This window comes from Exophiala spinifera (assembly GCF_000836115.1).
Source record: "Exophiala spinifera strain CBS 89968 unplaced genomic scaffold supercont1.1, whole genome shotgun sequence".
Classification (NCBI taxonomy): domain Eukaryota; kingdom Fungi; phylum Ascomycota; class Eurotiomycetes; order Chaetothyriales; family Herpotrichiellaceae; genus Exophiala; species Exophiala spinifera.
Window position 1 is genome coordinate 1366852 of NW_015622513.1, and position 27546 is coordinate 1394397.

The 27546-nt window shown below is 52.3% G+C and overlaps 13 protein-coding genes across 13 annotated transcripts; 5 read left to right on the plus strand and 8 right to left on the minus strand.

The window, feature by feature from the left end:
- Positions 1 to 8: 8 nt before the first annotated feature.
- On the plus strand, positions 9 to 1484 carry PV08_00515 (uncharacterized protein; the record flags this gene model as incomplete). The annotated part of the gene is made up of 1 exon (XM_016374880.1): positions 9 to 1484. The coding sequence occupies one exon, from the start codon at positions 9 to 11 to the stop codon at positions 1482 to 1484; it is 1476 nt and encodes a 491-aa protein (XP_016240156.1).
- A 293-nt stretch (positions 1485 to 1777) lies between these two features.
- On the minus strand, positions 1778 to 2140 carry PV08_00516 (uncharacterized protein; the record flags this gene model as incomplete). The annotated part of the gene is made up of 1 exon (XM_016374881.1): positions 1778 to 2140. One exon carries the CDS (start codon positions 2138 to 2140, stop codon positions 1778 to 1780), a length of 363 nt encoding a protein of 120 aa, XP_016240157.1.
- A 1182-nt stretch (positions 2141 to 3322) lies between these two features.
- PV08_00517 (uncharacterized protein) lies at positions 3323 to 3920 on the minus strand (the record flags this gene model as incomplete). The annotated part of the gene is made up of 2 exons (XM_016374882.1): positions 3323 to 3475; positions 3498 to 3920. 2 exons carry the CDS (start codon positions 3918 to 3920, stop codon positions 3323 to 3325), a joined length of 576 nt encoding a protein of 191 aa, XP_016240158.1.
- A 1256-nt stretch (positions 3921 to 5176) lies between these two features.
- On the minus strand, positions 5177 to 5635 carry PV08_00518 (uncharacterized protein; the record flags this gene model as incomplete). The annotated part of the gene is made up of 1 exon (XM_016374883.1): positions 5177 to 5635. One exon carries the CDS (start codon positions 5633 to 5635, stop codon positions 5177 to 5179), a length of 459 nt encoding a protein of 152 aa, XP_016240159.1.
- Positions 5636 to 6151: 516 nt separating this feature from the next.
- PV08_00519 (uncharacterized protein) lies at positions 6152 to 7204 on the minus strand (the record flags this gene model as incomplete). Its single annotated transcript, XM_016374884.1, has 3 exons — positions 6152 to 6418; positions 6469 to 6524; positions 6583 to 7204. 3 exons carry the CDS (start codon positions 7202 to 7204, stop codon positions 6152 to 6154), a joined length of 945 nt encoding a protein of 314 aa, XP_016240160.1.
- Positions 7205 to 8641: 1437 nt separating this feature from the next.
- Positions 8642 to 9481, minus strand: PV08_00520 (uncharacterized protein; the record flags this gene model as incomplete). The annotated part of the gene is made up of 1 exon (XM_016374885.1): positions 8642 to 9481. One exon carries the CDS (start codon positions 9479 to 9481, stop codon positions 8642 to 8644), a length of 840 nt encoding a protein of 279 aa, XP_016240161.1.
- A 1636-nt stretch (positions 9482 to 11117) lies between these two features.
- PV08_00521 (uncharacterized protein) lies at positions 11118 to 12398 on the plus strand (the record flags this gene model as incomplete). The annotated part of the gene is made up of 1 exon (XM_016374886.1): positions 11118 to 12398. The coding sequence occupies one exon, from the start codon at positions 11118 to 11120 to the stop codon at positions 12396 to 12398; it is 1281 nt and encodes a 426-aa protein (XP_016240162.1).
- A 1060-nt stretch (positions 12399 to 13458) lies between these two features.
- Positions 13459 to 14832, plus strand: PV08_00522 (uncharacterized protein; the record flags this gene model as incomplete). The annotated part of the gene is made up of 1 exon (XM_016374887.1): positions 13459 to 14832. One exon carries the CDS (start codon positions 13459 to 13461, stop codon positions 14830 to 14832), a length of 1374 nt encoding a protein of 457 aa, XP_016240163.1.
- A 666-nt stretch (positions 14833 to 15498) lies between these two features.
- PV08_00523 (uncharacterized protein) lies at positions 15499 to 16509 on the minus strand (the record flags this gene model as incomplete). Its single annotated transcript, XM_016374888.1, has 3 exons — positions 15499 to 15540; positions 15595 to 16070; positions 16122 to 16509. The coding sequence occupies 3 exons, from the start codon at positions 16507 to 16509 to the stop codon at positions 15499 to 15501; spliced, it is 906 nt and encodes a 301-aa protein (XP_016240164.1).
- Positions 16510 to 17478: 969 nt separating this feature from the next.
- PV08_00524 (uncharacterized protein) lies at positions 17479 to 19167 on the plus strand (the record flags this gene model as incomplete). Its single annotated transcript, XM_016374889.1, has 3 exons — positions 17479 to 17975; positions 18034 to 18280; positions 18334 to 19167. 3 exons carry the CDS (start codon positions 17479 to 17481, stop codon positions 19165 to 19167), a joined length of 1578 nt encoding a protein of 525 aa, XP_016240165.1.
- Positions 19168 to 19485: 318 nt separating this feature from the next.
- PV08_00525 (uncharacterized protein) lies at positions 19486 to 20721 on the plus strand (the record flags this gene model as incomplete). Its single annotated transcript, XM_016374890.1, has 1 exon — positions 19486 to 20721. The coding sequence occupies one exon, from the start codon at positions 19486 to 19488 to the stop codon at positions 20719 to 20721; it is 1236 nt and encodes a 411-aa protein (XP_016240166.1).
- A 1142-nt stretch (positions 20722 to 21863) lies between these two features.
- PV08_00526 (uncharacterized protein) lies at positions 21864 to 23869 on the minus strand (the record flags this gene model as incomplete). Its single annotated transcript, XM_016374891.1, has 2 exons — positions 21864 to 22943; positions 22991 to 23869. The coding sequence occupies 2 exons, from the start codon at positions 23867 to 23869 to the stop codon at positions 21864 to 21866; spliced, it is 1959 nt and encodes a 652-aa protein (XP_016240167.1).
- A 1169-nt stretch (positions 23870 to 25038) lies between these two features.
- Positions 25039 to 26022, minus strand: PV08_00527 (uncharacterized protein; the record flags this gene model as incomplete). Its single annotated transcript, XM_016374892.1, has 1 exon — positions 25039 to 26022. One exon carries the CDS (start codon positions 26020 to 26022, stop codon positions 25039 to 25041), a length of 984 nt encoding a protein of 327 aa, XP_016240168.1.
- Positions 26023 to 27546: the final 1524 nt, after the last annotated feature.

Below are 27546 nucleotides of genomic sequence, written 5' to 3' on the forward strand. Positions count from 1 at the left end.
GTTTTTTTATGGCAAGTCTTCTGCGTTGGCTTCTTCCCCGCTTCACCAGTAATTTCACAATCCCTGGCACACCAAGAAAACTGAAAATGAATTCTGCGGACTTGCCAGAACTTTTCCAGCCTCCAGTCAATAGGTCTATGCAGACCCTGGACAGATCATTCTTCAGAAAATCGGTACCGTTGGCCGCTGCCACTGTGTTGGATCTCAAAGAGATAACGAATGTGCGGAAGCAACTCGAGAGATCTGGAGACATCTTGAGGCTCAGTCCCATCAGGCCTCTTCGAGACGACGATCAAGTACCAGGCGCCAAATGTTTCTTGCTATCCCCACATGTCGATGCTAACGCACCGGAGACATGGTCCCCGATCCTGTCGCAGCTGGTGGACAACAAATCGGCGATGTTGAGGCCGTTTACCCTGACGCTGACATATGACGATTGGACGATGCACAACATACTTGAAGCCATCTTGCCGGACGTCCCTGAAGACGAGAAGGAGACTCCGGCAGGATTTGCCCAGGTCGGGCATGTCGCTCACGTGAATCTTCGTACGCCATATTTGCCTTACAAACACTTGATCGGCCAAGTGCTCCTCGACAAGAATCCCAACGTTACCACCGTCATCAACAAGACCTTCGATGTCGGCACCGAGTCTGTCTTTCGCACCTTCCCTTACGAAGTCCTCGCAGGGCCAGACGACCTCGACGTGGTCGTGCACGAAGCGGGCTGCGAGTTCAGGTTCAACTTTGGCAAAGTCTACTGGAACTCTCGCCTCGGAACCGAACATGCCCGGATCTTTGAGAGCTTCAAGGAAGGCGAGGCTGTCTGCGACGTCATGGCAGGAGTAGGCCCATTCGCGGTTCCAGCAGGGAAGGGAAAAGTTTTCGTCAGAGCCAACGATCTCAACCCAGACTGTTACACCAGTCTGAGCGATGCTATTAAGCGCAACAAAGTCGATGAATTCGTTATGGCCTCATGCGATGACGGGAGAAAGTTCATACGCAAGGCCACAATGGAGCTAGCTCAAACACCGCGAAAGGTCATTTTAAAACCGAAGGTCAAGGTGTCACGAAAAGCCAGTGTAGAGGAGAGGAAAGCCGCAGAAGAAGCCGCCTCGAAGTCTGCGCGAACACTTGAAGAACCAACGTCATTCGATCACTATGTCATGAATTTGCCAGCTACCGCAATCGAGTTTCTCGATGCGTTCAAAGGTGTCTATCATAACCGTCAAACTGAGTTCGCACCGCACACGACCCGAAAACTGCCATTCATACACCTATACTTGTTCCAAGCCAAGCTTGCCACCGAGGAGGAAGAGTGTCGAGAGATCTGCGAGCGAATCTCTCAGTATATCGGCACCGAGGTCAAATCGACTGATCCTGAGTTGGAGATGAGCGTCCGATACGTCCGACTCGTTGCGCCGAAGAAGAAGATGTATTGCGCTAGTTTTCGGATCCCTGCCGCCACGGCGTTTGCAGAGCCTTAGCCCAAAGATTTTATCGCACGCCAGATTCCTATTTTTCCGACGGACCTTTGATCAGTTGTCACTTGGTCATGTCCAAAGAAGAGCGTTTGCGTCAAGCCACCGGTTGAAAGTGATTTGCCAACAATGTACAGCTAAGAACGTGCATTCTGATGACTATGGTGTTGAAACAGAAACTGCGTAACTGCAGCCCCAGGGATTTCCACAAAGTTGAAAGACAGTCGGGAGGACTGCACCGTTTGGATACTTTCCAAAAGTTCCCACTTCGATCGGCGTCTGTCTGCGGAGCCTTGGTGTCAGAGGATAACACACTTGCAACATGTGATGGTGGCATCGCCTGCTGTGTAATTCGGGTCTTCACTGTCGATCTCCCAGTCGCCTCCTTCCGCGCTCCAGTCAGTTTTGGATTTTGACGAGAACAAATCGTCCGTGCTGGTGGTTGCGGCAGTGTCTTTTTCATGAACTTTTGCCGCGTCTGGTACCAGCACTGACGCTTTTGTTGGTGCTGATGGTTGGTTTTTCGCATCAGCGGTCGTAACACCTGCAGCACCATCGGATTCACCATACTTAGTGGTTGTTTCACGTGCGGTTTGACCTTTGTGATCTTTCACCGTCACATCCACTGCTGGAGCAGAAGAAGAAGAAGAAGAAGAAGCCATGGTCTTCTCGAACTATCGATAGTGTTACCATCAACTCTATCAAGTCCAAACCAGAGAAGCGGACGCACTTACAGGAGGACTTTTGGGTCTTGACTGTCAGTTGTTATAGCCGAACTTGTCGAGGACGCAACGACGATGTATCAGTAGCGGCCACTTGTAGTGATAGCTACCTGATGTTATGATGCGATGCGACGCGAAGTACTGTACACCTCAGACCAACCGACCTTGCTGCTGTTGTACCGTTGTACCGTTGAGTTGTACCGTCGCAAGAGTATTCAGACGGATGACTAGAGGAACTAGTCCGGTTTTCCTACCCAGGGGGGAGGTAAAGGTGGTTTGACACAACTTGAAAGTGTGCAAGAGTACGGATACTGGGCCTCTTACGTTTGAGGTGTCCGTATATAGGTTCGTGTATATGTGTATACATCTAGTGTATGAAGACATTCATATTCACCTCCATATGCGGAAACATGTTTCAAGTTTACTTGCTGTCAACAGGGCAGTTGTGACGCTGTGAGTAACACTGGCAGCGCTTGCTACGTAGGTACTTGGCAGTTTGATCAACTTGATTGTGTGTACATGAGTCACCTAGATTCTCTTCATCTATGTATCTATCAGTCTATCGGTCTACCGCTCGATCAATCTACCACTCTATTCTGGCGTCGTGTTGTGGCGCACGGCACCAACACCAATTCATTGTCTCCTAAGGGACATACACATCATACATCATAATGTATCTCCATTCCCATCCACTGAGTAAGTAAATGTAAACGGACTTTGCATAAGATGCCAATGAGTCTCGGCTCCCCTTGATCGCTCGACACACAGCCATGACACCTTGGATCGTTCCCTTTATAGAACCCAAGGTGCTGTTGGCTCAGATATCCATCCCCACCACCACCACCATCATCATCATTCATCATCCCCAAAAAATGTCAATCTCACTTCCACGTCGACCTCGACGCTCCTGCACGACGGGATACGGGTATGGGTATCTGCGAGATCGTCGGCGACGGTATCTCCGAGCATTATCGAAGTCGGCATCGCAAGTCGAACAGTACCCCGAGTCGCGCGCAGAGCAAGTCGAACAGTATCCCGAGTCCCGCGCGGAACCACCATCATCCCCATCGCCCCCATCATCGCCCTCGTCGCTAAAGTCTGCCGCGTAATCAGCGGCGGGACCTACGCGTTCAGGCTCCGGCCGTGGGGTCCCTCGTGCTCCCCCGCGACGACGCCGAGGACGTGGACGCGGACGTGGGCTCGGTGGTCGTCTGTGGTAGGCTGCGGCTCTGGCTTCTGCTCCATCGCAACGCATCCGACGAGGTGCGGCGTTGGCTGGCCCGTACTCATACCGCACCTGGATGCCGGGGTAAGGTTCCAGTACAAGAGGGGGAGGGCGGCGATCACCCCGTCTCTCGCGCATCAGGTCTCGTGGAAAGAACCATTCTTCTCCTCCCTGTCGACCTCGCGCCTGTGGTCTGTTGTTATCGCCCGCAGGTTGTGGCGGTGGCTGTTGTTCGTCGTCTCTGGCAGGGTCGTCGCGGCCTCGTCCATCATCGCCCTCACCTCCGCCTCCGTCGGGGGGTGGTACGTCACGAGCAGCGCCGAAAGGATTATACGGACGCCGCTGTAGTGGTGGTTCCGGAGAGCCATCGTCGACCCACATACTCCGCCTCCTCCGTCTCCTTAGAATCCAAGGTTGCGCCGGGCCCAGGTCTCGCCCTCCCGGCCAAGGACGATCGACCGTCTCAACGTGATTGTAGACTCTTGCGAGCGGCATGTTGATTTTTATATTTTTTCTGTTTTTGGATCAAGTATTCTACGAGTTGCGTGCGTGCTGAGATCGCTCCGAGTTGTCGTCGACTTGTCTCAACATGAAAGTTGGAAAACTGGTTCGCCATTGCTCATCGGTCGATTGCGGGATTTATATCTGTGTTGGCGTTTGAATGGGCGAGAGGGCGTGAGCGGGTTTCTCAACCGGTGCAATCGACCTCTCCATACTCCTCAACGAGGAGTCAGCGTTAAAACGAGCCAACCTCTACGGGACAGGTACTTGGTGGCTCAGAGTGAAGGGTGGATTGGGAATACTTACCTCCCTCACTTGGACATGCGTGCTCCACGGTAAATAGTAATTGCCGGTCTCATATTCCAGAGTAGATAGATTGCATCGAGTGAATTTTCTTTCCACCAGCGCCCGCCTGGATGGCCCACTACTGAGACTCACCGCTTCGAACCGGTCATGAACTGGTTGTACAACCGCATGGCAATCGAGACAAACGAACGCAATCTTTTGACAAACAGGATACGATCAAACCAAGTGTCTGCCGCCATGTCAGCCTAGGAGAAACAAGGATCCGTCTAGTTTTGTGACGTGTAATAGAAAAGGTTGCAAGGACGCGAGAGCAGAGTGTAGAGCCTGGCTTGAGGTGGATGGAGAAGAAATTGAATTTCATTATTCGTTCATGCTCGAATACTAGCTGAGAGCCAAGCATTCAACTTTGCCCCCGTTTGACCTTGTTGATGGAAGCTGGAAGTTTTCAAGATTATGCACTGCACGGCTGACAGCGCCTGTAGGTAGTCCATGGTTTTGCTGGCAAGCCCCTTGAATAGTCCAACCAGGTCCAGGTCTAACTCTTTCGATGTGGACCCAAGTTTCGTCCTCAGTTCTTCGCCGATGTTCAAGCGTTTTGATTTCGCTTCGGCCGTTCTCGACTAGTGCAGTTCACCGTGGCGACAAAAGGCTTCCAAAGGCCACAACCACCGCATTGGCGTGGGACCATCAGCCTGTCGCAGATGCCATGCGCCGTTTGTTGTGGCAAGGACGGAGGGTCTGGCTTGGCCCGGTGCGAGACTGGAGCGTCATGAGCAGAAAATAAAATGCCCAAGTTCCCTCATCCCGATGCTCTTGTTGTTGTTGTTGTTGTTGTTGTTGTTGTTGTTGTTGTTGTTGTTGTTGTTGTTGTCACGAGAGGATATCATCCCGCCGATACGCAGGTCTCATCGGTCCCTGGGGAGAAAAAAAGTCCTCTCTTGCAATCACAGTTGCGCCTGTCTCTTCAACCGCTGCAATTCTCGGCAGATACCCTCCAACTCCTCTTCGCTGACGATACCCTCCTCGACCTTCCTCTCGAGACTGGGGACCAAGGCTTTGGCTTCGTCCGAGCACGTCGGGACGAGACTTCCGAGTTGACTCTTTTCGAACCGATCAAGGTTTTCGCCGTACGAATTGATGATCCCTTCGACCTGTTGCGCCTCCGCGAGATCTTTGAACACGGCGAAAATCTCGAGATAGTCACGCGTCTTTGCCGTCGTCTCCGTCTCTTCGTAGCCTCCGCCTCGGGCGGCCCGTGTGGTCAGGGTCTTTTGGAGAATGATTCGCGCTTCGGAGAGGTTGAGCGTGACCTCGTTTTGAAATTCGCCCAGTTTCAGCACCGCGCCGGCTTCGAGGTCTGAAGTCGCCGTCGGGGGCACCCGGGAAGGCGCTGCGTGCGGCATTGTGACAACGACCGGTTAACGCTACTCTCTAAGGATTTGGTGTTTTGTGATTGATGCCCTTGTAGACAGACGCCCGACGATCAAGGTCGAGACAACCTGCGGAGATGGAGATCGAGGTGCTTAGCGCAGCCTTGCGCCGCTAGCCATAGCCTCGTCGGAAGAACAGTACTGCCGAACACCGGCGCTTCACCCTACAGACCGTAGCACACGACAACCACCCTACTCAAGAGCGGACAAGGATTCAAGAGCCGACGGACGATACTCTGTCAAATGATTCCAAGGATCAATCAATGATTTTATCCAGGTAATAAGATGTACATTGCCCCTGGGGACAAATTTGCAGGCTACAACGTCTGGTCATTGTGATCTCACGGGTCCAAAGGAATTTCTCAGTAGGCAGACAGGGTCCTTGTACTCTTTAAGACTTATGGCAATTAAAATTCCTCTCCAAAAAGTGCAAGCATAATCCCCTTTATATGGGGTGCCAAAGTGCCGGAACACTACATCATATTTGGTTCACAGCACCAAAGCGCCAACTCCTGCAACCACCAAGAAACCCTTACCAACGTTGACTGCATGTGCACCTGAGCCAGGGTCACTATCCACCAGAACACTGCTCGTCGTAGCTGCGCCGGCAGCAGTCGTGGTGGCTGATGCGACAGCACCGAAGAGGCCAGCGGTCGACGACGACGTTAGGGGAAAGTCGGAGGTTGTAGTGAAAGAAGAGGCTGAAGACAACAGGCCACTCCCATCTGAGCCCGAACAGCCCGAGGACGTTGATCCCTACGTTGGCTGTCAGCAAAGACTCCCTTTCTCGTGCAAAGAGCACATACAGCGGCGCAGCACTTTCCCACCGTGCTTGAACAAGTAGTTCCGGCAGCACAATAATCTGGATGAAGAATCAGCGACGGGCATTTGAAATCTCGCAAGCCACAAAGAAGTCTTACAGCCGTCTTCGCAGCAAATCTCGCCTTCGTCAGGGTTGTAACAACCGGTGGAACCACAGGCGATGTTGCCAGCGCCCCATTTTGCGGCGCAACTGCTGTCGGTAGTGCCGCCGGAACCTCCATCCGAGCCACCAGTAGTGTCATCTGGGCACGTATCATAGTCTGGATCATTCGGGTTGTAGCAGTGGTATCCATCCGAACATTCCATGTAACCGGAGCCAAAGCAGGAAACGCATGTTGCCCCGACTTGGGAGCAAATGTCAGTGCCGCCGCTGGTTGAGGTTGAGGTTGAGGAAGAGGGACTAGCAGCGGCTGTGCTGGTCGCAGAGTCCGATCCAGTGCCCGTATCACCGGACGAGCAGCTGTCGAGACCGTAGTATTCGTCTCCAGGAAGGTAGCAGAAGATACTGCTTCCAGGGCAGAGTGTGTATCCGGCGCCGAAACATTCAGTGCAAGACCCGGTGCAACGTTTGTCCAAAGATCGCGTCATGAGCCTATTAGTTGAAGTCGGCGTGCGTGTGCGCCCAACGTCCAGGCCCTTCAGACTCGCAGCGTCGGGCTCTTGCGCCGAGACGAGGACAACCAGAGAAGACAGACATAGAGCTGCCTTGGTGAACAGCATCTTGAGCCCGAAGGTGAAAGAAAGTAGTGAGCGACTGGAGTGAGAAGTTTAATTGAGTGTAAACGAGCGAATCTCTTGTTGAGAAGGGAAAAAGGAGCTGCACGTCAAAGCTGAGCATCGCAGGAGGCTCGAGAATATAGCATTCCCATTTCTCTGCTGTCAGCCTTACAGTCCCCTAGCTAGGGTCAGGATACGAATACGTCGCCAAGGTTGTTTCTTTCCGCAAGGAGATTCCTGGAAGAGTCCTGGGGAGCCACCAGCATCTCGTTGACTAACCGGCACTGCCTTTCTGATCCTGGAACTACTTGTGATTGGTTTCCATGTGTGACAAGGTCGGTTTCTTTGGACTAGCCAAGCAATTCCATAGCACTGAGCAGGTGTAGTCTAGAGAAGCTGAAGTATGGTTGTACCTGCATGGATCTTGGGCTCTGCTTCACGTATAGAAGAAACCCCCTCTCCAACCACGAGGCGCAGAGCTGGTTTAGCGCCGCCGCGTGCTCTGTCGATCACAGGGGCAACCAATGAGAGAGATCAACAAAATTGGAGCGACGATCCTCGGCAATCTTCTCGTACTGGTCATCAAAACCGGTGTCGCGAAAACCTGATCCAGAAGGGTCTGATTTGTACCGATATTGCGGATGATTGCGGGGGCCTCGAGGGGACCGTCGAGGAGTGTTTGAGCCACAAAGGGGTTCGTCGCTTGGCACCGTGCTTGGCGAGCATGGGAGCCGCTTTGATGTAGGTGAATTTGTTGGCATCAGGCTGAATCCAATTTTTCTCGTGCAATCTCGTCCCGTGTGCGCCCTATGAAGGTCTTCGCTTTTGGCCCTAGTTGAGACGAAGGCAGGCATTGTGCATATCGGAAATGAGCCAGGTCGGGGCCAGACAAGAATGCGTGGTCCTGGGAGTTGCGGTCAAGGGTGATTTGCCCCAGCAGCCGTAAATCCCATAGCCAACCAGGGAATAAGGCATTCTTAGAATGGTTCTTTTCGCGCAAACTATGCAGATTCATGTATGGAGAACTTTTCCCATCGCATAGACCGCGCTGGCACCGGCCCAAAATGTGCTCAGTATGGGTAAGAGAAACAGCTCGCCTAGAAAAGTAGTGGCGATCTCTGCCACAATAAGGTTGTGCTACTGAGTTGTGTTCTCAGAGCCGCAGCAGTACACAGAGTGCAGCTCACTCCCACTTGCAGAAAGATGCCATGAATAAGCACCAGTCCCCACAGGGCGAATGTCCAGCTGAGTCGGAATCATCCAAATCAAACCGTGAGAAGAAAATGTGGGTAGTGCCCAAGGCCTTTGTTGCTTCGCCCAATATCACAGTGCGGCGGTTCCAGCCCATCGTTGATCAGGATAGAGACTTTCAAACGAACTTGCCAGGAGTCGACTAGATCCGACCCCTTGATCGATCTGAGCTCTGAGCCCCCACAGTCATCAGCCGTTGATCTTCAGATCCTTGAACTCTTTAGTCGTGTTTGTGATGGCAGTTTCAACCGGTAATCGTTCCATGCTGCTGGCGCCAAAGAAGCCGTGGACGCCCCTAGTGCGACTGAGGACATAGCTCGCATCCTTCGGCTCTGCAATGGGTCCGCCATGGCATAGAATGATTACGTCGGGGTTGATTTTGACCGCGGCATCACGTATATCCTGGATCAACTTGACGCAGTCGTCGAGTGACTTGCCTGTCTTCGCACCAATGCTTCCAGACGTGGTCAGACCCATGTGCGCTACCAAGCAATCTGCGCCTGCAGTGGCCATCCGCTCAGCTTCGTCCTCGTTGAAAACATAAGGTGTCGTTAATAGATCCAACTTGTGCGCCTCTGCTATCATGGCTACCTCTTTGTCATAGCCCATTCCTGTCTCCTCAAGATTGGCCCTGAAGGTACCGTCGATGAGGCCAACGGTGGGAAAGTTCTGTACTCCGCAGAAACCCATACCTTTCAGTTGCTCGAGGAACTTTGGCATGATGCGGAAGGGATCCGTTCCACACACCCCAGCCAGGACCCCTGTCTGGTTGACTATAGGCAAAACCTCACGTGCCATGTCCACGACCACAGCATTGGCATCGCCATACGGCATCAGGCCGGCGAGAGACCCTCTCCCGGCCATCCTGAACCGGCCTGAATTGTAGATGATGATAAGATCCGCGCCACCTGCTTCGATGAACTTGGCGGAAAGACCAGTGCCGGCACCCGCTCCGACGATGGGGATTCCATGTTTGACCAGCTCGCGAAGATGGAATAAAACCTCGGACCGCGAGGAAGGAGGCGGCATGGTAGATAGCAGGAAGAAAACTCTCAGGGTTTAGCTGCTATGATTGATGTGCTTGGGAAACAGTGATGCAGCCTGATGTCCAAGGTCGGGACAACTAGGTACTTGGACGTCATTCCAAAGTTAGGCGGATCTGCAGGGCCAAGAGAGATGATGCCGGCCTTGGCCTACAGATGTGTTCAGGGCGAGCCGCGGGGGAGCGATCACGGTGTCTCACCAAGTCGTGGGGGATGCTAGTTAGTTTGGTGTCCCTCTTGTATGGGCTCCGAGGTAATCTCGTGCCCCAGAATGACGGGACGTGCGTTTCGACAACAGAGACGTACTTTTCCTCCCTCGACAGTTCACGCGTATCAGGCAACTCGAAGAATGCCTCCTAATCGGGACGATCAGGGCAAGCAAACGCCCCACTCTCTCAACGTGGGAGCAGCGACTAACCGAACATGTCCTGAGCACTTCAAAGATGAATCAGCCGTTATCACACACCGTTGAACAATACAAACAGCCAGCTCTGATCGAGAAAGAAAATCAAATCGCCGTCTTCTACTCTTCTCTTTGTTGCCATCTTCAAGAGATCACAACCATTTTTCTCGATCTTCGAAGAATTTCGAATTAATCACTACGGTAGTGTTTGCTTAGTAAATGATAATAACTCCGGTCGATATGCTGCTCTCATCCTCATTCAAGGGCGGGCAGTGGGCTCGTAAAGAAGATATTAGTTGCTACTCTCTACTCTTTCTAGGCCCTGTCTCCTACAGAAATCGCAACTACAGTATTTGCGAGATCTCAGAAGACTTCAATATTAACATTGTCATTTTGTTTTCTTGGGCCACTGGTAATGGCTTCAGTCACTTTACTTTTCACGTCCCCCTTCAACAACAGCCAGTCGGCGCACCAGAGAGGTTTAGAAGACGCAGAGAGGAAAGCACACGCGGCCAGAATCTCTCATCGATGGCGCAGCAAACCCCCGGTGAATCTGCACAGAGCCAATCGGTATCCACCGAAGCCTGGTGTTGTGCAACGCTCAGTTCTAGGCGATGTCTGGGGGCTAAATAGGATGTATTGACGAGTCTGACCTCCAGGACTAGGAGGTCGCTGTTCTATCTATTTATATGTTAAAGGAGTGAAAGTTTTCTCGTCCTGGTGGAGAGGTTTTTTTCCCGGGTATCGGCGGCGACCGAGGAGGTCCTCGTCGGGGGCCGCCGTCCTTGCGTCGGGGAGATCCTGTTCCTCCATCCTGAGGACTATGATATAGCGAAAATGTGACTAAAGTGAGTGAATTCATGGTGTTGCAAGGTTTGCAAAAGGAGCGTTCTAGGCGGCGAAGTTCCGCGGAGGCGTTCGGCGCAAGTATGGAGGTTGTAATGACCCTGTCACAACTCAGCCTTGTTCAACACCTGGTACTTGGGGCCAGAGATACGTGCTGATTGCGCGGAAATACGTACCCTCACAAACACCCTCACAACCGGCGCATATTGTTGGCCCCACGCACCGGCCCGGCAAATTTCAAGAAGATGATTGTGAGCTCTTTCAAGAAGAGCGTGAATCATTGCGGCTACTGCACGGAAGCTCGGATCCGTTCAACGCTTTTCCTGTACAAGTCACACCACGGACAAACTACCTCATCGGTTATATCAGGGACATGTTACTGCCGAACCTCTTTGTCCCGCCCTTCATGAAGCGACTCACATTGGGTGTTCCTAGGTCGCTTTCTTATCAGGATCCGACCAATGTCGTCGGAGGGTCTAGCTTTGTTCGTGCCATGCAGATATTCAGCGGCTCAAATGAAGGATTCTGTCTTGCCTGGCTGAGCAGCCATATTGCTACGATCAGACGCATTACAAGTGGAATGCAGACCGCGGGCTGGTGGGTGGATGAGCTGCGGATGCGAGGAAAGAGCATCACGCTCTTGCAACAACAACTTTCCAAGTATCCAAAGCTCTCTCGGGAATCTCTGGTTGCAGTGAGATTGCATGTCACAGCTCTTTTCCAGGGAGAATGTATGGCGGGTGACAGCAAAGCCGCAAGAACACATGCAAGGATTCTGTTCAAACTCGACGGCCAACTCATGGACGAGTTTCAGTATGTTCACCACATCATGATCCTGATGTGGAATGCGACTGAGTTAGCCTGTAAGAGACTGGAAAGGACTCTAATTCCATTTGATGCCTCTTTGGAGCGGCCTCTGTCGAAGTTCTGGAGCATGGCTTCATCTCACTTACCGCAAATGTCTGTTGAGGACCAGAATGTTCATCCCTGTGTTGCGAATCGGTTGCTTCGGACGGCTTTTATACGCCTGCGATATTGCTTCTCGATCGGAGACAGCACTATTCCTTTCACTAATGCAGCTGAAAGGCTCCGGGGCGATATGCTCTTTGGCTGGATCGCCACAAAGACCTTCTTTGATATGGGACTGTTGATCACTTTGTACGCCGATCTAATCGAGGGTATGGAACTGACTAGATCAGAGGCGAAGCGACTTACAGAAGCTTGCATGATTCTCACTTTTCTCCACGTGTTGCGAAAGGGCATGCATGAAGCTCCTATTAATGGAGTTGACGTAAGAGATGCTTCTCACGTTATGATGCCTAGACTGGCGAGACATCTGCAGGAAGCGATGAGGATATTGAATCCTGCAGAGCGTCTGCGATACAGCCATGCTTATCTGTGGATGTTCTACGTTGGTACTGTCTGGGAGAAACGCCTCGAGTACGAGAAGACGTTTGAAGTCCTCGGCAACGCCTACCCACAGTATTGGTTCAGCCAGATGTTTGCCAAACACGCGTGCGAACTGAACATTTGGGCTTGGCCAGATGCCGTGGTAATCTTGAAGCGGTTCGTTTACAGCGATCATCTGTCTCCCTCGGGTCATGTGTGGTTCGAAGAAGTCATTTGCGGACAGGGTACGGAGTGGTCATTGTAGTCCACGAGATCATTGCCGGGCAGGTTACTTCGTTCTGGCAATTCTACTTGACTCATTTGCTGAAGTGACAGTTGCCCTCATTATCAACAAACGAACCGCCCTCGGTTTTAAGGGTCGTTGAAAGAAAAGATGAAAAGCGAAATAGTGTTCCTGAAAGCAGAAGCGAACGTCCGAGAGGGAGGTGAGTAACGGTGAGGAAAGGTGAGGCGCAAGGTAAGCTCGGCATCAATTGACCTCCTCTTGAATCACGAAGCTATGGTATTATATCCTCACAATGGCATTACTAATATCTTGTGTTGATATCTCAATCAAGAACAATCTCGAACATCATATTATCATGCTGGACAGAAAACCTCTCCAGACAGCAAAACCAAACTCCTCGATATGGAAGGGGTTCTCGGAAGAAGCTCTTCGTCGAACCGTCATCGCCCTTTGTCGTGCTACCAAGCGCGCCCAGTCGACTCCGAAGCCTGGTGGTCAGCGTCCAGGAGCAGTCGCAGTCTGTCTTTGACAAATTGTCGCTCAGTCTCTTCTCGAACTGAACGAAGACTTGCTGATGATGTTTCACCATATCAACCACTCACGAAGGATAGAAGCACGGAACAGTAGTGGAAAAATATGACTGACAAACAGTTGCAGGCAAGAGAGGAGAGAGGATACGAGAGAGGATTTCGGTGCGAGGCTCGAGACACGAGTTGACGCTGGTGTATAGAGAGGGTGAGTTATGGGTGACGAGGATTTTAGACGCGGCACGGTCGGGGCAACGCGAGCTGTGTCCGGTACGATCTGGCTGCAGTTTTGTGTCCTTTATCTCTGCCAAAAAAAAACATACCTGAGGTATTGATTAGCGGGGGATTTTGCGGGGGGCCCGCATTACGAGGGCACAGGAGGCGAAGGAGGGCAAAGGAGGGGCAACCCCCATTGACAGCTTCTGACCTTGTATTTGCCTTCGACACATTCTCTGGCACAAATGCTCTCATGCTACACTTGCATCGCATGCCCTCGGTGAGTCTCCATCTCTTCTTCCATCGTCGCTGAAGAGTAGAGTCCCCCCGACGCAATGCCCAAACCAACTATTCTCATCGTTGGCACTACTGACACCAAGCTTGATGAAATCCTCTACCTTCGCCAGCAGATCCTCGCCGAAGATGCCTGCCAAACCAAAATCTTCGATGTAAGTGCCACACAGGGCAAGTCACCAGCCCTAGAAGAAATTCCTCCGGACGAAATCATCTCGCCACTGCACGAGCACAGCGCTCTTAAGACTCTCCCTCGTGGAGATTACATTGACAAGACTATCGAAATATGTGTACCATTAGTCAAAGATCTCGTTGAGAAGGCCAAAATCTTCGGCATCGTCTCGGCAGCCGGCAGCAGCGGCTCTTCGATCGCAACTGCATGTATGCGCAAAGCATGCCCAGTAGGATTTCCAAAACTCATGGTCTCGACCATGGCCAGTGGAGACGTCAGGCATTATGTCGAACAAACAGACATTACCATGATGTACAGCGTTGTTGATATCGCAGGGGTCAACACGATCCTCAAGCGGATTTTGTCGAATGCTGCGTCCGCGATTTCTGCGATGACAGTATCATATGCAAAATCTGTGGTCGACGCTTCTCCAGCAGACACAATAGGCAAGCGCATCGCTATCACAATGTTCGGCAATACAACCCCTTGTGTGGACCAGATCCGGCGTATTCTGACTTCAACGCCACACGACGTATCCGAATACGAGATCTACGTCTTCCACGCCACCGGATCCGGCGGGCGTGCGATGGAGCGACTTATCAGGGAAGGGCAGATAGACGCGGTGATAGATCTAACCACGACCGAAATCGCAGACGAACTCTATGGTGGCGTGCTTACCGCTGGCCCGGACCGTCTTGAAGCTGCGGCCCAAATGGGTATCCCAATGGTGGTCTCCGTTGGGGCTTGCGACATGGTCAATTTTGGGCCCAAAGACAGCGTGCCCGAGAAGTATAAGGATCGTCACCTGGTCGTCCACAACCCTGCCGTTACCCTCATGCGTACAACAAAGGAGGAAAATCGGGAGATCGGAGACTGGATCGCCTCGAAGCTGAAGACCCATGCCTCCAATCCCGCTTCGATCAGGGTCCTCCTACCGGAAGGCGGTATCAGCATGCTCGATGCTCCAAACCAGCCGTTCCGCGATGCCGAAGCCGACAAAGCATTGTTTGAAAGTGTCGAGGACGGACTCGAGGGTTCTCAGATTGAGATCGAAAAACACCCACTGCATATCAACGACGAGATCTTTGCGGGGCATGTTGCTTCAGCTATCCTGGAGGTGATGGGCATAACGCCGAGAAAATACAGGTTGGCAAATGCGAGGAGACGTAAATGGTCCTTTGACCATGGGCCGACGGTCATGCTGGCGAGAAGACTCAGCCAGATTGAGATCCCCGATGCATAGGTCGAGGCTCTACAGAGGTTGGTTTAGCAGGGTTCGATTACTCAGGCAAAAGTGTTGGCGAACGACGTCTTACATATCCATTTGTTTCTTCGTGTATACCAAGTAATCAGTTCCTTACGAATTCGAATAATCCTTTTTGGGAGCTGAAGCAAGGCGGAATATTGTGGCGCAGGACAAGGCGACTGCCAGAGTGACATCTGCCGTGAGAACAACTTCGCTCGTAGTCTAAGTTCAGCATCAGTTAGACTGAGCAGGTACTGGAAGTCTATACGTCCATCGGAGATGAAGCAACGTTTCTCAAGAATCTGGAAAATCCGAATCCTGGAATCTGAGATAGACATGTTGTGTGGTGTTCGGTTGATGCATGAAGTTGCTGTTTGGCCAAGAACGCGCGACATCCCGGGTTATTTTATCTGCATGTGCATAGCTTCTTCTTCGTGAAAGCCCCAGGCTTCAAGCCACAATTCTAGGATTGAACAATGCATGGATGCCGTTCGGGGACTATTATTACCTCTACTGTCGAAGAGCTGACTACTTGGGTGATTTGTCTCGGCCTCCTCGAGTACCGTGCGCCTCTTTGCCCCGGGAAGGACGAGATCCTCAAACATGATTTGACCGTCCACGTCTTCTCTCCAGCATCTGCGCCTCATCGACTTGCGCGCCCAACTATGTGCAATGGACATCTCCACCCTCATGGGTATGGCAGTTCTGGCAAACGTCAATCAGCATCTCGAAGACAGCATCAGAGTTAGTTGAACTTACCGCCGGCAGGCTCGAGGTTGTCGAAGGAGGTTGGGTGGCTGTTGGCGATCCAGTTGTTGACGCTGGCGCGGGAGCCGGTGTCGCAGAGGCCGATGAAGAATGGTCATGATCATGGTCATGGTCATTGCTCCCACCTGGACAACCCTGACCGGGCACGGCTATATCATACGCATACGCCTCTAGGGCAAAAAATTGCAGGGTGTCACTATCGCGAGTGGATTCGGTCCCATTGCTCTGCGCAAGCTCGATGACCTCGTCATAGTCTCCAGCAAAGTGCTCGACATACTCTCCACCGATTGCTGGTATGTGGTATAGTCGATGCAAAAGGTCGGATGCCCAAAAGGTATTGGCTTTGGATCCAGCAACATTATACCCCAGGGCGCACATCTGATTGAGCGAGCGACGAGTCTCATAGCTCAAGTCGCAAATCACAGTCTCGCCAGTTGCGTTCTCTCCACGCCAGTGGCCACCCCAACCTGATGTTTGTCAGCAGAGTCTTCGACCGTGATGCTGGGTGTTGCACGCACCTTCGAGAGCACAGTTTCCATCAGGATTGTCGCAGCGAAAGAGCACTCCACTCTTGTCACCATTGATCACAATCTCATAGGCACCGATAGCGTCATATGGTGGTCGGTTACCGAAGTATTTCTGGTAGATCTCGGACTTGTTACCCCATCGCAGAATGTGCTCTTTAGCATGCTCTACCAGCAAGATTGTCTCGTTGAGACCAACCGCCAGCTGGCGAGCCTGGGTAGCATTACAGCTCGAGTGAATAGGAAACTGTGTTACTGCACCGGCATCCCACGCTGTGGAGGTGGTTGTGAATGGTGCTTCCTGTCGCACAGCAAGAAGGGCTGGTGCAGCGGACGCGACCGTCGCAAGGGCAACGGTAAGGGCTGAAACGAGGCCAGGCATCTTGAGGGAATGAATACTTGAGAGCCAGACGGTCTTTCATGAGGTGAGGATTTTGACAACAGACGCTGAGCTGAAGCAGGTCTATATACTCGCCATATTCTACCACGTCTTCTTCTCAACTAAACTATCCTGTTCCTCTTCCAACGAACTATTCAAACCCTAATGCAAGTCCGGCACCCTCGAGCCTCGAATTTTTATGGCCCTTTGCAAATTTTTATCAGGCTACAAACCCTAGCGGAGACTCGTTACAGCAGGAATACCCAGGGTATGATATCATGCATGGTGTCCTACTGAGATTCTGGTTGTATACGAAAGAAAATCCAGTAGCGATGCCGAGAAATGCCAAGTTGAGGACAATGAGTACAGCTGGGGCAGCTAGCATAGACGGAAAGCCAGACTGCTGCATTGTTCCTTTGGGCTCTGGAAGTTGCTGAAAATCCTCCGCTGAGTGTATCCTCGGAACACAAAGGCACTGGGCGGAGCCACCACGTTATGATACGCCAAGCCAAACCCGCTCCGCTTCGAAGCCGAGAACAAAATGAGGACCTTAACACAATGCAGTCAGCCTCGAGGTTGGGCGAATCGGTGCTGCTCATATGCTGCTGATCGAGAGCGGAATGCCCCATGTGTCCTTGGGGTCTTGGTTTTAGCATACCATGCGAGGTATCTCCCACTCTTGGCTCTCGTCGGCTTTGTCAACTGTTCAGATACGTGCCTTGGCTACATCGCCATGACCAAGATGAAGGCGGCATTTACAAGCAGATTTTAGTCATGACACGGAAGGCTGCTAGCCTTGTTGTTGCGTCCGCAAGGTACGGGATGGCCGACGTGGGGAGTTCGTCAAGATGGTAGGTTTTTCGGAAGAAATTTCTGTCTACACAGCTTATCACATCAGTTTGATATTTAAGTCCATATACATTGGCGTCCGCCTGGTCCTGAGGTAACGAACAAGCAATTCGCACTGAAGCCATGACGATGCTGTCCATTTCGGTCCTCGTACTTTTCGGAGTCTCTTCCGTCATCGGGCAGGTCACATATACTGGATGCCACAACCATTCAAGCGTCGAATACTGTTTCGGCCCTGATGGCGAAGAGACGGCACTTGCCACATACGCTTCGGCCCCCATGGTGACAACGTTCTCGACATCAACGCTTCCCGCGTCTGTCTCAGCATCAGTGACGACTGGACAAACTTCGGCTGTCACTGGATGTCATGCCCATGAAACTAATACCTTCTGCATCGATGGCATTGGAAACGAAGTCCAAATTTCCGGAACTACAACTGCGACTGGACCGCCACCAGCGCAGTACACCGACTGCCACTCGCACGGAGACCATCAGTACTGTATTGGTCCCGAGGGCGAAGAAGTCCAGATCTTGGCCGAAGGTGCGCACTCAGAGAGCGACCATGACGAAGCGTCTGGCGATAATGCTGATATGGACTGTCATTTTCACGCCGGTGTTGAGTGAGCCAATCCTGCTTCAACTTCGCCATCGTGTTCTGTATTTGCTGATCGTGTCTAGACACTGTGTCCCCAAAGGCGGGTCGGAAAGCAGCTCCTCTAGCTCTGCAACGTGTGAGCTTCAGGAGCGAGACTACAACATTGGGCTGCGCGTTGGAACCCTGTTTGTGGTTCTGGTTACGAGTGCAGTTGGTGTCTTTACACCAATATTCATGGCCCGCCTACCTTTCCAAAGTGTCAACTCCATCATTTTCACCACGGTCAAGCAATTTGGAACTGGGGTGATTATCTCGACAGCGTTTGTTCATGTAAGACAATCATCACATACCGTCTGAGTAGTCATGACTGACACTATGTCTAGCTTTACACGCATGCTTCACTCATGTTCAACAACCAGTGTCTGGGGAGATTGGACTACGAGGCGACAACCTCAGCCATCGTCATGGCGGGTATATTTCTCTCGTTCCTCTTCGAATACCTTGGACATCGTATCATCCTGGCTAAAAGCTCTGGAAACCATGCAGATGCAATTGCGTACGGCACAACTTCAAGTTTGCCGACGAAAGAAGACGGGTCTACCCCAACCTCTGCTGCCTCAGTCCAAGCTGTGAACTCTGCTCGAGGCCCAGGAGTTTCACGCAGCCTCGCAAATCTAGGCCACAACCACGGTTCGCCCTTTGATCCGACCAATCCAAACTCGAAATTGTCCGTCTCCATCATGGAAGCCGGTATACTGTTTCACAGCATTTTGATCGGCCTCACCCTCGTCGTTGCCGGTGATTCATTCTATAGGACCCTCTTGGCTGTCATTGTGTTTCACCAATTCTTCGAAGGTCTGGCTCTAGGTGCGAGAATCGCTCTGCTACCCGAAGGAATGGGATCTTTTTGGCGCACCAAGTTCCCCATGGCGACGGCATTTGCTCTCATCACGCCTCTGGGTATGGCAATCGGGCTAGGTGTCATACACAGTTTCAACGGAAACGACAGAGACACCATTCTAACCATTGGTACTCTTGATGCACTTTCTGCGGGTATTCTAGTTTGGGTCGGCCTTGTGGACATGTGGGCCAGGGACTGGATCCTTGAAGGGGGAGAGATGACGGCGAGCGATTTGGGCTACGGGAAGATTGGCCTTGGTCTCCTGAGTCTTGTTGCTGGCTTCATTGCGATGAGTGTGCTTGGCAAGTGGGCATGATGATGGGAACGAAGGAATTGGAAAAGTCTTGGGAAATGAGTGCTTAGAACGTGGTTGATACAGTCCCTATACATAGTCCAGAAGAGCCCGATACCTCTTCAGCCTCGTCTCTCGCAGCCTTGCGTACCGGCGCCACCTCGGGAACCCTTAGTCTATGACATCGTCCTTTTTCGTGTGCGAGAGACAGTGTTCAGTCTTTCACATATCAGACCGTTCTGCTCACTGCTCTAGCACTTCTCTCTCCCTCTCCTGCTCCTATATCTCACCTCCCCTCTTCTTCCTATCCTTGGGGTCTCCTCCTCGCGCCATGCTGGGCCCATGTCCAGACCGCTTATGCGTATTCCCTATACGCAGCCTCTACCACCGCCTCTAATCATCCCGCCCTCCGCAGCCACCAAGCAAGGTGCCATCACCGCTCTCCACCACTTCCTGACCTCCTCGGGCGCCGCAACCTCGGAGAATGGCCAAGTTCAAGACAAGACCGTCCTCCTGACGGGAGCCGGGATCAGCGTAGCCTCGGGACTCGCCGACTACCGCGGCCAGAATGGCACCTACACGCAGAACAAAAACTATCGGCCCATCTACTTCCACGAGTTCGTGGCAAGTCACGAAGCTCGCAAGCGCTACTGGGCTCGCTCGTTCCTCGGCTGGCGCGGTCTGCACCGGTCGTCGCCCAACGCCACGCACTTCGCGATCCGCGACCTCGGCCGCCTCGGCCTGGTCGACAGCGTCATCACGCAGAACGTCGACTCCTTCCACCGCCTCGCGCACCCAGCCCTGCACACGGTCGAACTGCATGGGTACTTGCGCAGTCTGGTCTGCTTGAGCTGCAGGACCTTGACGGACAGAGACGCGTTCCAAGCCCGCCTGGCCGAGCTGAACCCCGCGTGGGCGGCGTTCTTGCAGGAGTTGCTCGCTTCGGGAGCCCTGGACACCGAGGACCCCGTCGAGCGCCGCAAAAGGGGGTTTCGGACGAACCCCGACGGCGACGCGGATGTGCCTGGCGCCCCGTACACCACGTTCAGATACCCGGCCTGTCCGAGCTGTCTGAAGCGGCCGCCGATCCTGAGCGACGGGTCCAAGGGCCACGTGGACGTCGACAGGGACGGGGCGTGGGTCCCGTCTCCGAGGCCCACGGGCACGAATGGAGTGGGTGTACTGAAACCCAACGTCATCATGTTCGGCGAAAGCATCCCTGCGGCCGTCAAGACAGAGGCGGAGGCCGCGATCGACGCTGCCGGTAAGATCCTCGTCGTCGGAAGTTCGCTCGCGACCTATTCGGCTTGGAGACTCGTCAAGCATGCCCATGAACGGGGGATGGGTATTGGGATCTTGAACATGGGTGGCGTAAGGAAAGAGGAGCTGTTCTTCGGTGAAGACCGTCATCATGGTGGTGATGGTGTTCAGAACAGCTTATCGACTTCGAGAAGAGAACTTGTGAGAGCTAGTCTACCCGCTGAGGATATTCTACCTGCCGTTGTTGAACTTGTTCAGGAGCACCGGCGTCGTCAGCACCACCACCACCACCACCACCACCACCACCACCACCACTAACACCACCACTTACGGGACGAGGAGAGACTCCCGCGAGGCTGCGGGAGGTTCATCTACCTGAGCTGGTGCACTGTCCACCTCTATATATGTGTATATATGGTGTTCATTGATTGCATCCATTTGAAAGGATGAATGCAATCTGACATGATTGATACAGAGATAACAACTGCACCATGTTTTAACATACGCCTGAGCGAACGCGGTCGCTGACGATGACTGTTCCCGTCATCTCTGGATACGTACAAAGTACAAAGGGACTCGTACGGCAATGGTCAATCAAGGAGAATGTCTCTCTGGAGTATCAAGACGTTCTATAGACTTTCAACGTCGTTCAATCTTTCTAGTCTGGATAGTAACTTGGTGCACCAGATTTTCTCCGTTGTTCCAATGGTACACGGTACACGGGACGCTTCTGTATGCTCGAATGCTCGCGCCCAGTGATAGAGAAACTTAATCCCCCCGTGTTCTGCTCACTCGCTCGCTCGCTCTTACGCTTACGGTTCACGATGTCCCAGATGGATAAGTATATATATATACACACATATATACCTTGAGCCTCTCCTTGTCCCGAAAGGGAGGCTCTCCTGAAAGGTTTTTCTTCTTACCCTGAGCGAGACAGACCCCTCACTTGGCGAGGTATTATTTTTTTTTTTTTTTTCCTTCGTCGGTCGTCCCTCTCTCCCCATCCTCGGACTCCCAACCACCACCAAAAAATAACGATGACAATAAACGCTTCAACGAAGCTTGAAAGGTCCCACCAATCAGCCATTCTGTGTCCGTACTCCGGTCGTGTAAATTACTTCTCTTCTGTCAATGTCTCTTTTCTCGTCTCTCATCTTCCCACTATCTTCTCACGGGAGACTTTATATTCCTACCGGTCTCGGTAGGGAGGGAGGTAGGTAGGTTGAGAAGGTGCGTGTGCACTGTGCAGGTACTACTGCTACTACTACTACTCGCACGAGTACGACACCCTGCAGAATGCACAACAACGGAATCAAAATTCCAAGACGCGAAAGGAAATTAAAAAAAAAAGAATTCAAGACATGTCCAGACGAGGGTTCTCGGACTTGCTTGTCCAGACTGCCATCCCTCTACTCCCTACGATCCAATCCCTCGCCCTCTCCGCTTTTCACACACGTCTTTCACATTTTCGGAAGGAGGATTCTCTGCCCACCCTTTGGATGAGGATTTCCGTCTTTTCCACTCGATCCAGGGTTGAGTGTCTCGATGGTTTGATTGACGAAAGTTCTTCCAGATCGCCCTGGTCGGTCGGCACGAGAGCCAGACAAGCCATTGCCGGACTGGGCAGGTGGCGGTGTCCGTCCTGGCGCGGGATGGTACTGCACCGGCTGTTGTGGAGGTTGGAAGATGTATTGCTGCGGGCCGCCACCCACCCCCTGTCCAGCGCTCGAAAACCCAGTGCGTCCATTGGGAGTGTGTCTGAACACCTGAAACCGAGGAGCCGCCCGGGGGGGAGCCGGAGCAATATGCTGACCTGGTCCGTTGGAAGAGATCCGAGGCGAACTCCTGTCGGTTGATTCACTCGCTTGCGACGGACCCCGGTTTGTCATGGGGCTGGGGATGTCGAAGTTGAGGATATGCTTGAATGAGTTTGGAGGTGGGACCGGCCTGGCGACCGGCGGCAAAGGATCGGGGCGAGGTGAATAGGGCCTAGGGAAGGCGTCATTGGGCGCCACGCTGAATGGTGGTGGCCTGTGACTGATTTGAGTTGGTCTTCTCCATATTGCCACGTCCGCAAGCGTAGACAGCTTGAAGGAGCCACTGGTGTCTGAGTCGACGCGGACTTGTGTCAATAGTTCGCGCTCGGTCAACCGGTCAAGCTCCTTGAGAGCTTCATGTGTCAGAGCGCTCAGTTTCTGCGATTTGAAGAGTTCCTCCTGCTCCCGATTCTCGCGGTCTCTTTCCTCCATTTCGCGCAGTAGAGGGGCGATGATATCTTCATCGAGAACTTGCTGTCTTGCCCGTTCATCGTATGTGGCAAGTTGTAGCTTGAACGGCTTCTCGTCCATCACTCTTTCTGAGACGTAGCCACGAGGATGTGTATCAGGCTCCGGAAGCTCATGGTAGCGGAGATAATCACCGAACTCGGACCCAGTTTCGGTGTGGGTTTCGTCGTGGTCCTCACGATAGGCTCGTTCGAAGAGAATGATGTCTCCTTCGGCACCCTTCAGATGCTCTTCATGTGCCTTTTTAACCCGTGCCTATGCCATGTTAGCCGGAACGGTTGTGCAAGTCTAAGGCGCCTTACCTTGAATTGTTGCTCAATGACCTCCTTCTCCAGGTCCAATCGCTGCATCTCCTGTTCCAATTGCACTCTTTTGCGTGTCCTCATCAAGTCTTGAATGTCCTCCATCGTTGAATTAAGACCGTCTATGACGGTCTCGTATTCTGGAACTTTCTGATGAGCCTTTGGTTTTCGTGCGAGCTTTGAAAGATCCCGAGAAGCAAGCTGGTCGAGAATGTCCACTTGCTGGGCCCCCACGGCAGAGAAGAACTTCTTCAGCTCATGCTGTCTTGCTTTGAGCATGGAGATTTCGACACGTTCATCCTGGGTTAGTGGACGCTTCCGATTCGGTGGCTCTGGACTGTCGCCACCCCGTCCTCTCCTACCCTTGTGCTTCCCTCTCCGATTCCCCGGACCATGTCGGTGAATGCCTTTGCGGCCGCGACCGCTAGCATTTGCAGCCCGTTTAGGAGAGCGTGAGTCAGATTCCTCGCTATTGGACGTTTGGTGTTTCCTCACCGCGACTTCTGTGTTGGAGATATCTGGGTCCACAGGGGTGGCTTCTAAGTTTGTCGCGGTGGTGATTGGCACTTCCAGAGGTACTGCAGAAGCTGGAGGGGGCATTTCATTTGACTCTTGTGCTGGCCGTTTGGCTTCAGGAGAGCCTCCATCAGCATTCAAATCAGTTTCGGAGAGTTTTCGTTTAAGAGTTTTCTGGTCTGATGGCGGCGTCGCTGAGGGGGTCACCGATGGTTCCGATGAGGCAGCCAACGTAGTCGAAGATGTAGATGAGAATGGTTCCTCAGAAGAAGAGGTCGTGTGGATTGAGGTCTTTTGAGCCCGACTTCGTGTATTCATGTGGAAGCTAATGCTAGGCTCGCGGGCCGAGCGCCTCCGAGACATGTTGCTGGTGCTGGTGAGATAGTCAGTCAAGAAGCTCTGTCATACGCTTGACAATTCTGATAATCTACTCTAGGAGATATACTGTGGTGGACGAGGCATTTCAACCCCAGCACCCTGCTGATCGTGTTGCCAAGGAATGAGGAGCTGGGATTTGATTGCTAAGAAAGGGAGAAAGGACAGCTCAGGAATACTTGTCAGAGCTAACACTTACAAGCGCGAGTTCAGATAGCAAGATAACTTTGCAACGCGGTATGACTGAGCCTTCGTTTTGGTGCCGTGAGCATACACAACGGATCCTGGTGTGGTGGAAGAATTGCCAGACGGGTGGGTGTGCAGAATGGCGCAAGGCAGTTCCTGATGAAGCAAACTTTGCTTCGATTGCTGTCGGAGGATCTGCGAGAGATATTGAAGCCAAATAGGAGCAACTTCCTGAGGCATCCAAGACCGCGAACGATGCTGGGAGGTGCGATGAAAAAGATGATAGCATTCATGGGCGGAGGTATTTGGAGCTGGAGCAAAAGTAGAGGAACAATGGCGTGAAAGAAGCCCATTGATGCCATTCGGCCTTGCCGGCCGGGCAGTGTGAGAAGTCTCCATTCTCAATGGAGATGTAGGTGAAGGTGAATGACAATGGGTGAGGTAGAAATCGTTCTTCAGGTGCTGAATAGTGCTGACCTTTTTCGGGAAGTGAAGCATTTTGCTTGGACTCGGAATTGACCAGCACAGCCCTTAATCCGCCGTCCCTTGCCGCTTTTTCACCCGGACTAACCCAGAATGGCATGGACCACGGTAAGGGCCGGATTAGCTCAGGGAGCCAATCACGGGGAGGGATTTGATGTCGATGTCAGTCCACGCATATCTACATAAATACCTCCCTCTACAAGCACAGCACTGTAGCCCTGGTGCTTACGACGAGCACCCTTTGTCAAATTGAGTAAAGATGTGGCCTTGTGTAACATTACTTTGTTCGATCCACATTATGGAGTCTAGGCTGCAAATACGGAGTAGGCCTGCTCGACCCCTTCATATCTCATATCAAGTCCTGTACGTTGCCGCCAACTCCATGCTAAGTACATACATACAAATCATCTCAAACGTGTTTCAGACATTACATAAAACGATGCGGTGCCAGTAGCCGCGGGGAAAAACATCTTAGCGATCATATTCCATCACAGAGGTTGGCTTGAACGACTGTCATCAGATGTTTGTGAATTACGGCGCTCCTGCTTCATGCCTTTCCGCTTTCCGTATCCTACCAGACTGCTCCGCGCCCCTGCTGAAAGAACAAACCCAGGTAGAATGGGAGGCAGGTCAGCCTCATCCACAATCGATGGGCCAGGGCTACCCAATGTCGGACTGCCCGGGGGTGAAGTATTGACACTTTGGGTGTCTGATTTGTCGATGCTAGGTGTTGCTTTCCAGTGACCGTTGGAGAGATCTGTTTTGCTTCGCAGTCGAGCCAGAGTCTTAGGAGTCATGAGCTGATCCGCCAAGGGTGATGCAGTCACCACCGTTCCCGCTCTCGCAACAGGCGGTGGATGAGGGCTATTAGGGCGGAAAAGAGGATGTATTAATTCGGGCATGGAGGTCTGGTACTGATGAAATGGGGGTGGCGGGGCTTTGTTGTGTCCTGAAGATGTTGGACGGGAAAAATTGGGCGGACTCGAAGGGGGGGAAGATGTTGGCTGTCGGGGTGAAGAGCTCCAAGCAACCACCGTGGCTGTATCCGACGTCGCCGCATGAGGATGCGAACTCGAAACAGGAGACTGAGGAAGAAAAGGGCCGTCCAAAGCGTCTGCAGGAGAATCCGGTCGACTACCGGGGATCGGCTCCAGGCCACGACGAGCAACTGGCGGGGAGGAATGGATGGCGGCCCGCATTTCTTGGTGTACAGATGACGTGTCCCAATTGTCAAAGGCGGTCTTGTTTGCCATTGCTTCTCCTACTGGAAAGGGTACTGAGTCAAATGACGAGCGATCTGAGTCTCGGATGAGTTTTGTCTTTGAAGTTGCAGGCCGGACCCAAGTTGCAGACGACATTGCTATCGATCCGCCTCTGGATACGGGTGTCCTTGGTGGCGAAGCCAAAGTGATATCTTGAGAGCCAAAAGACTGATGTGTATGCTGGGTGCTAGCTCTTCCGGCATAACTCATGGACCGTGATCTGAGTCCGAAATCTAGATCCAGTGTCCGGGTTCTTTGCTTCCTTAATACCTTCTTTGTCCATGCTGCAAGAAGCGAATAGAAAAGAACCTGGCAAAGGAAGGAAATCCCCCATACGCCAAACCATACGTAAAGTAGCACTAAGGAAGCTGCGTGTAGCACACTGATTGGGAGACTGGTCCTCCTGATGACAAGCCACACCAGAGTAACGCCTGAGGCGCAAACAGTGATAATCGACGTAGTTGCGCCAGCAGTGAAGAGACTCCATGTCGTCCTCTTCCGACCGAGTGAATAGCTTCTCAGTCTCTTGACATATAATGTTGAGAAGCATACGAGGACTGCCAGGTTTACTATGCCGAGAGCAAAAGTGACGAATAGAAGGGTCCGTAAAGCCAACGAGATTGTAGTGTCCCTAATACTCCATGCAAGCATGAAATTCAAGACGGCGCTCGCAACGAGACACAGGCTTGCAATCGAAACCGTCGACCATATCCCCATACGTTCCTCCATTGATCCGTGGAAAAATTGCTGGTCCGTGCAGAAAATTGAAGCCGATTTGCAGCGCTATGTGTTACTCTTCTACAAACCCGAGAGCCTGGCTGAGAATGTGCACCGTTCGGACTGCAAGTTGACATCCATACAAGCTGCGTGATGGCGATAGTTGCATGGGTGGTGAGTCTGGTGACGAAGAAGGGCAGACGTTGTGGAACAGAAGTCGGAGGAATAAGTTCAATGAATGAGTGGAAGTGTCTCTTGAACTCTAACGCGACTGAAAAGCCTAACGCGGTGCATGGTTGGGGTAGCCCTGGTCTTAGAGCTGGATATGACAAACGGCTGAAAGAGAATAGTGAGCGGGAGGGGCACAAATTCAAACACGCCTCAACAGTATAGGATGGGAGGAGGGGCAAGTCGAAAGGCAGTGGAGTTTCCGAAATTGTTTCATATGCATATGATGCAAGATGGAGTATGATTAGACAACAACAGCAAGTAGCAAATACGAGAGAGAACGAGGTAGCAAGCATCAGACGCAATAGAATGCAAGACCGACATGACAGCTAGAGTCCAATTTGTTTGTTACGAGGTACCCCATAACAATGTTTTTTTGTCTTGCACGCGTCTCAACGTTGCGCAAACTCACCAATATGATCTAGCCTCGAGCCGGCAACCGGGGAGAGCAACTGGCGTGTCATGTTCGTGAAAAACATGGGATCCCAGATGGCTAGTCGAGCATGGACAAGGTTTGATGAGAGACAAATGGGACGCGTGAGAGCCCACGAATCCGGTAATTGGGAGAGAAGCCGAAGGTTCTAAGATCGATAGCGCAAGCGGATCGAACATACAAGGCCAAAGGAATGCTAGAACCGAGTGTTTGGCATATGTCGGGACTCGAGAGGGAGGAATTTCGAAGACTGCGGTTGTTGGTGGCGGCCACGCAATCTCGGTATCAAACCTTATTCGCACGGTGGAGATGGGGAGTTTGCTGTGCTCAGCCCGTGCTTGACCGGGCCGCAATTT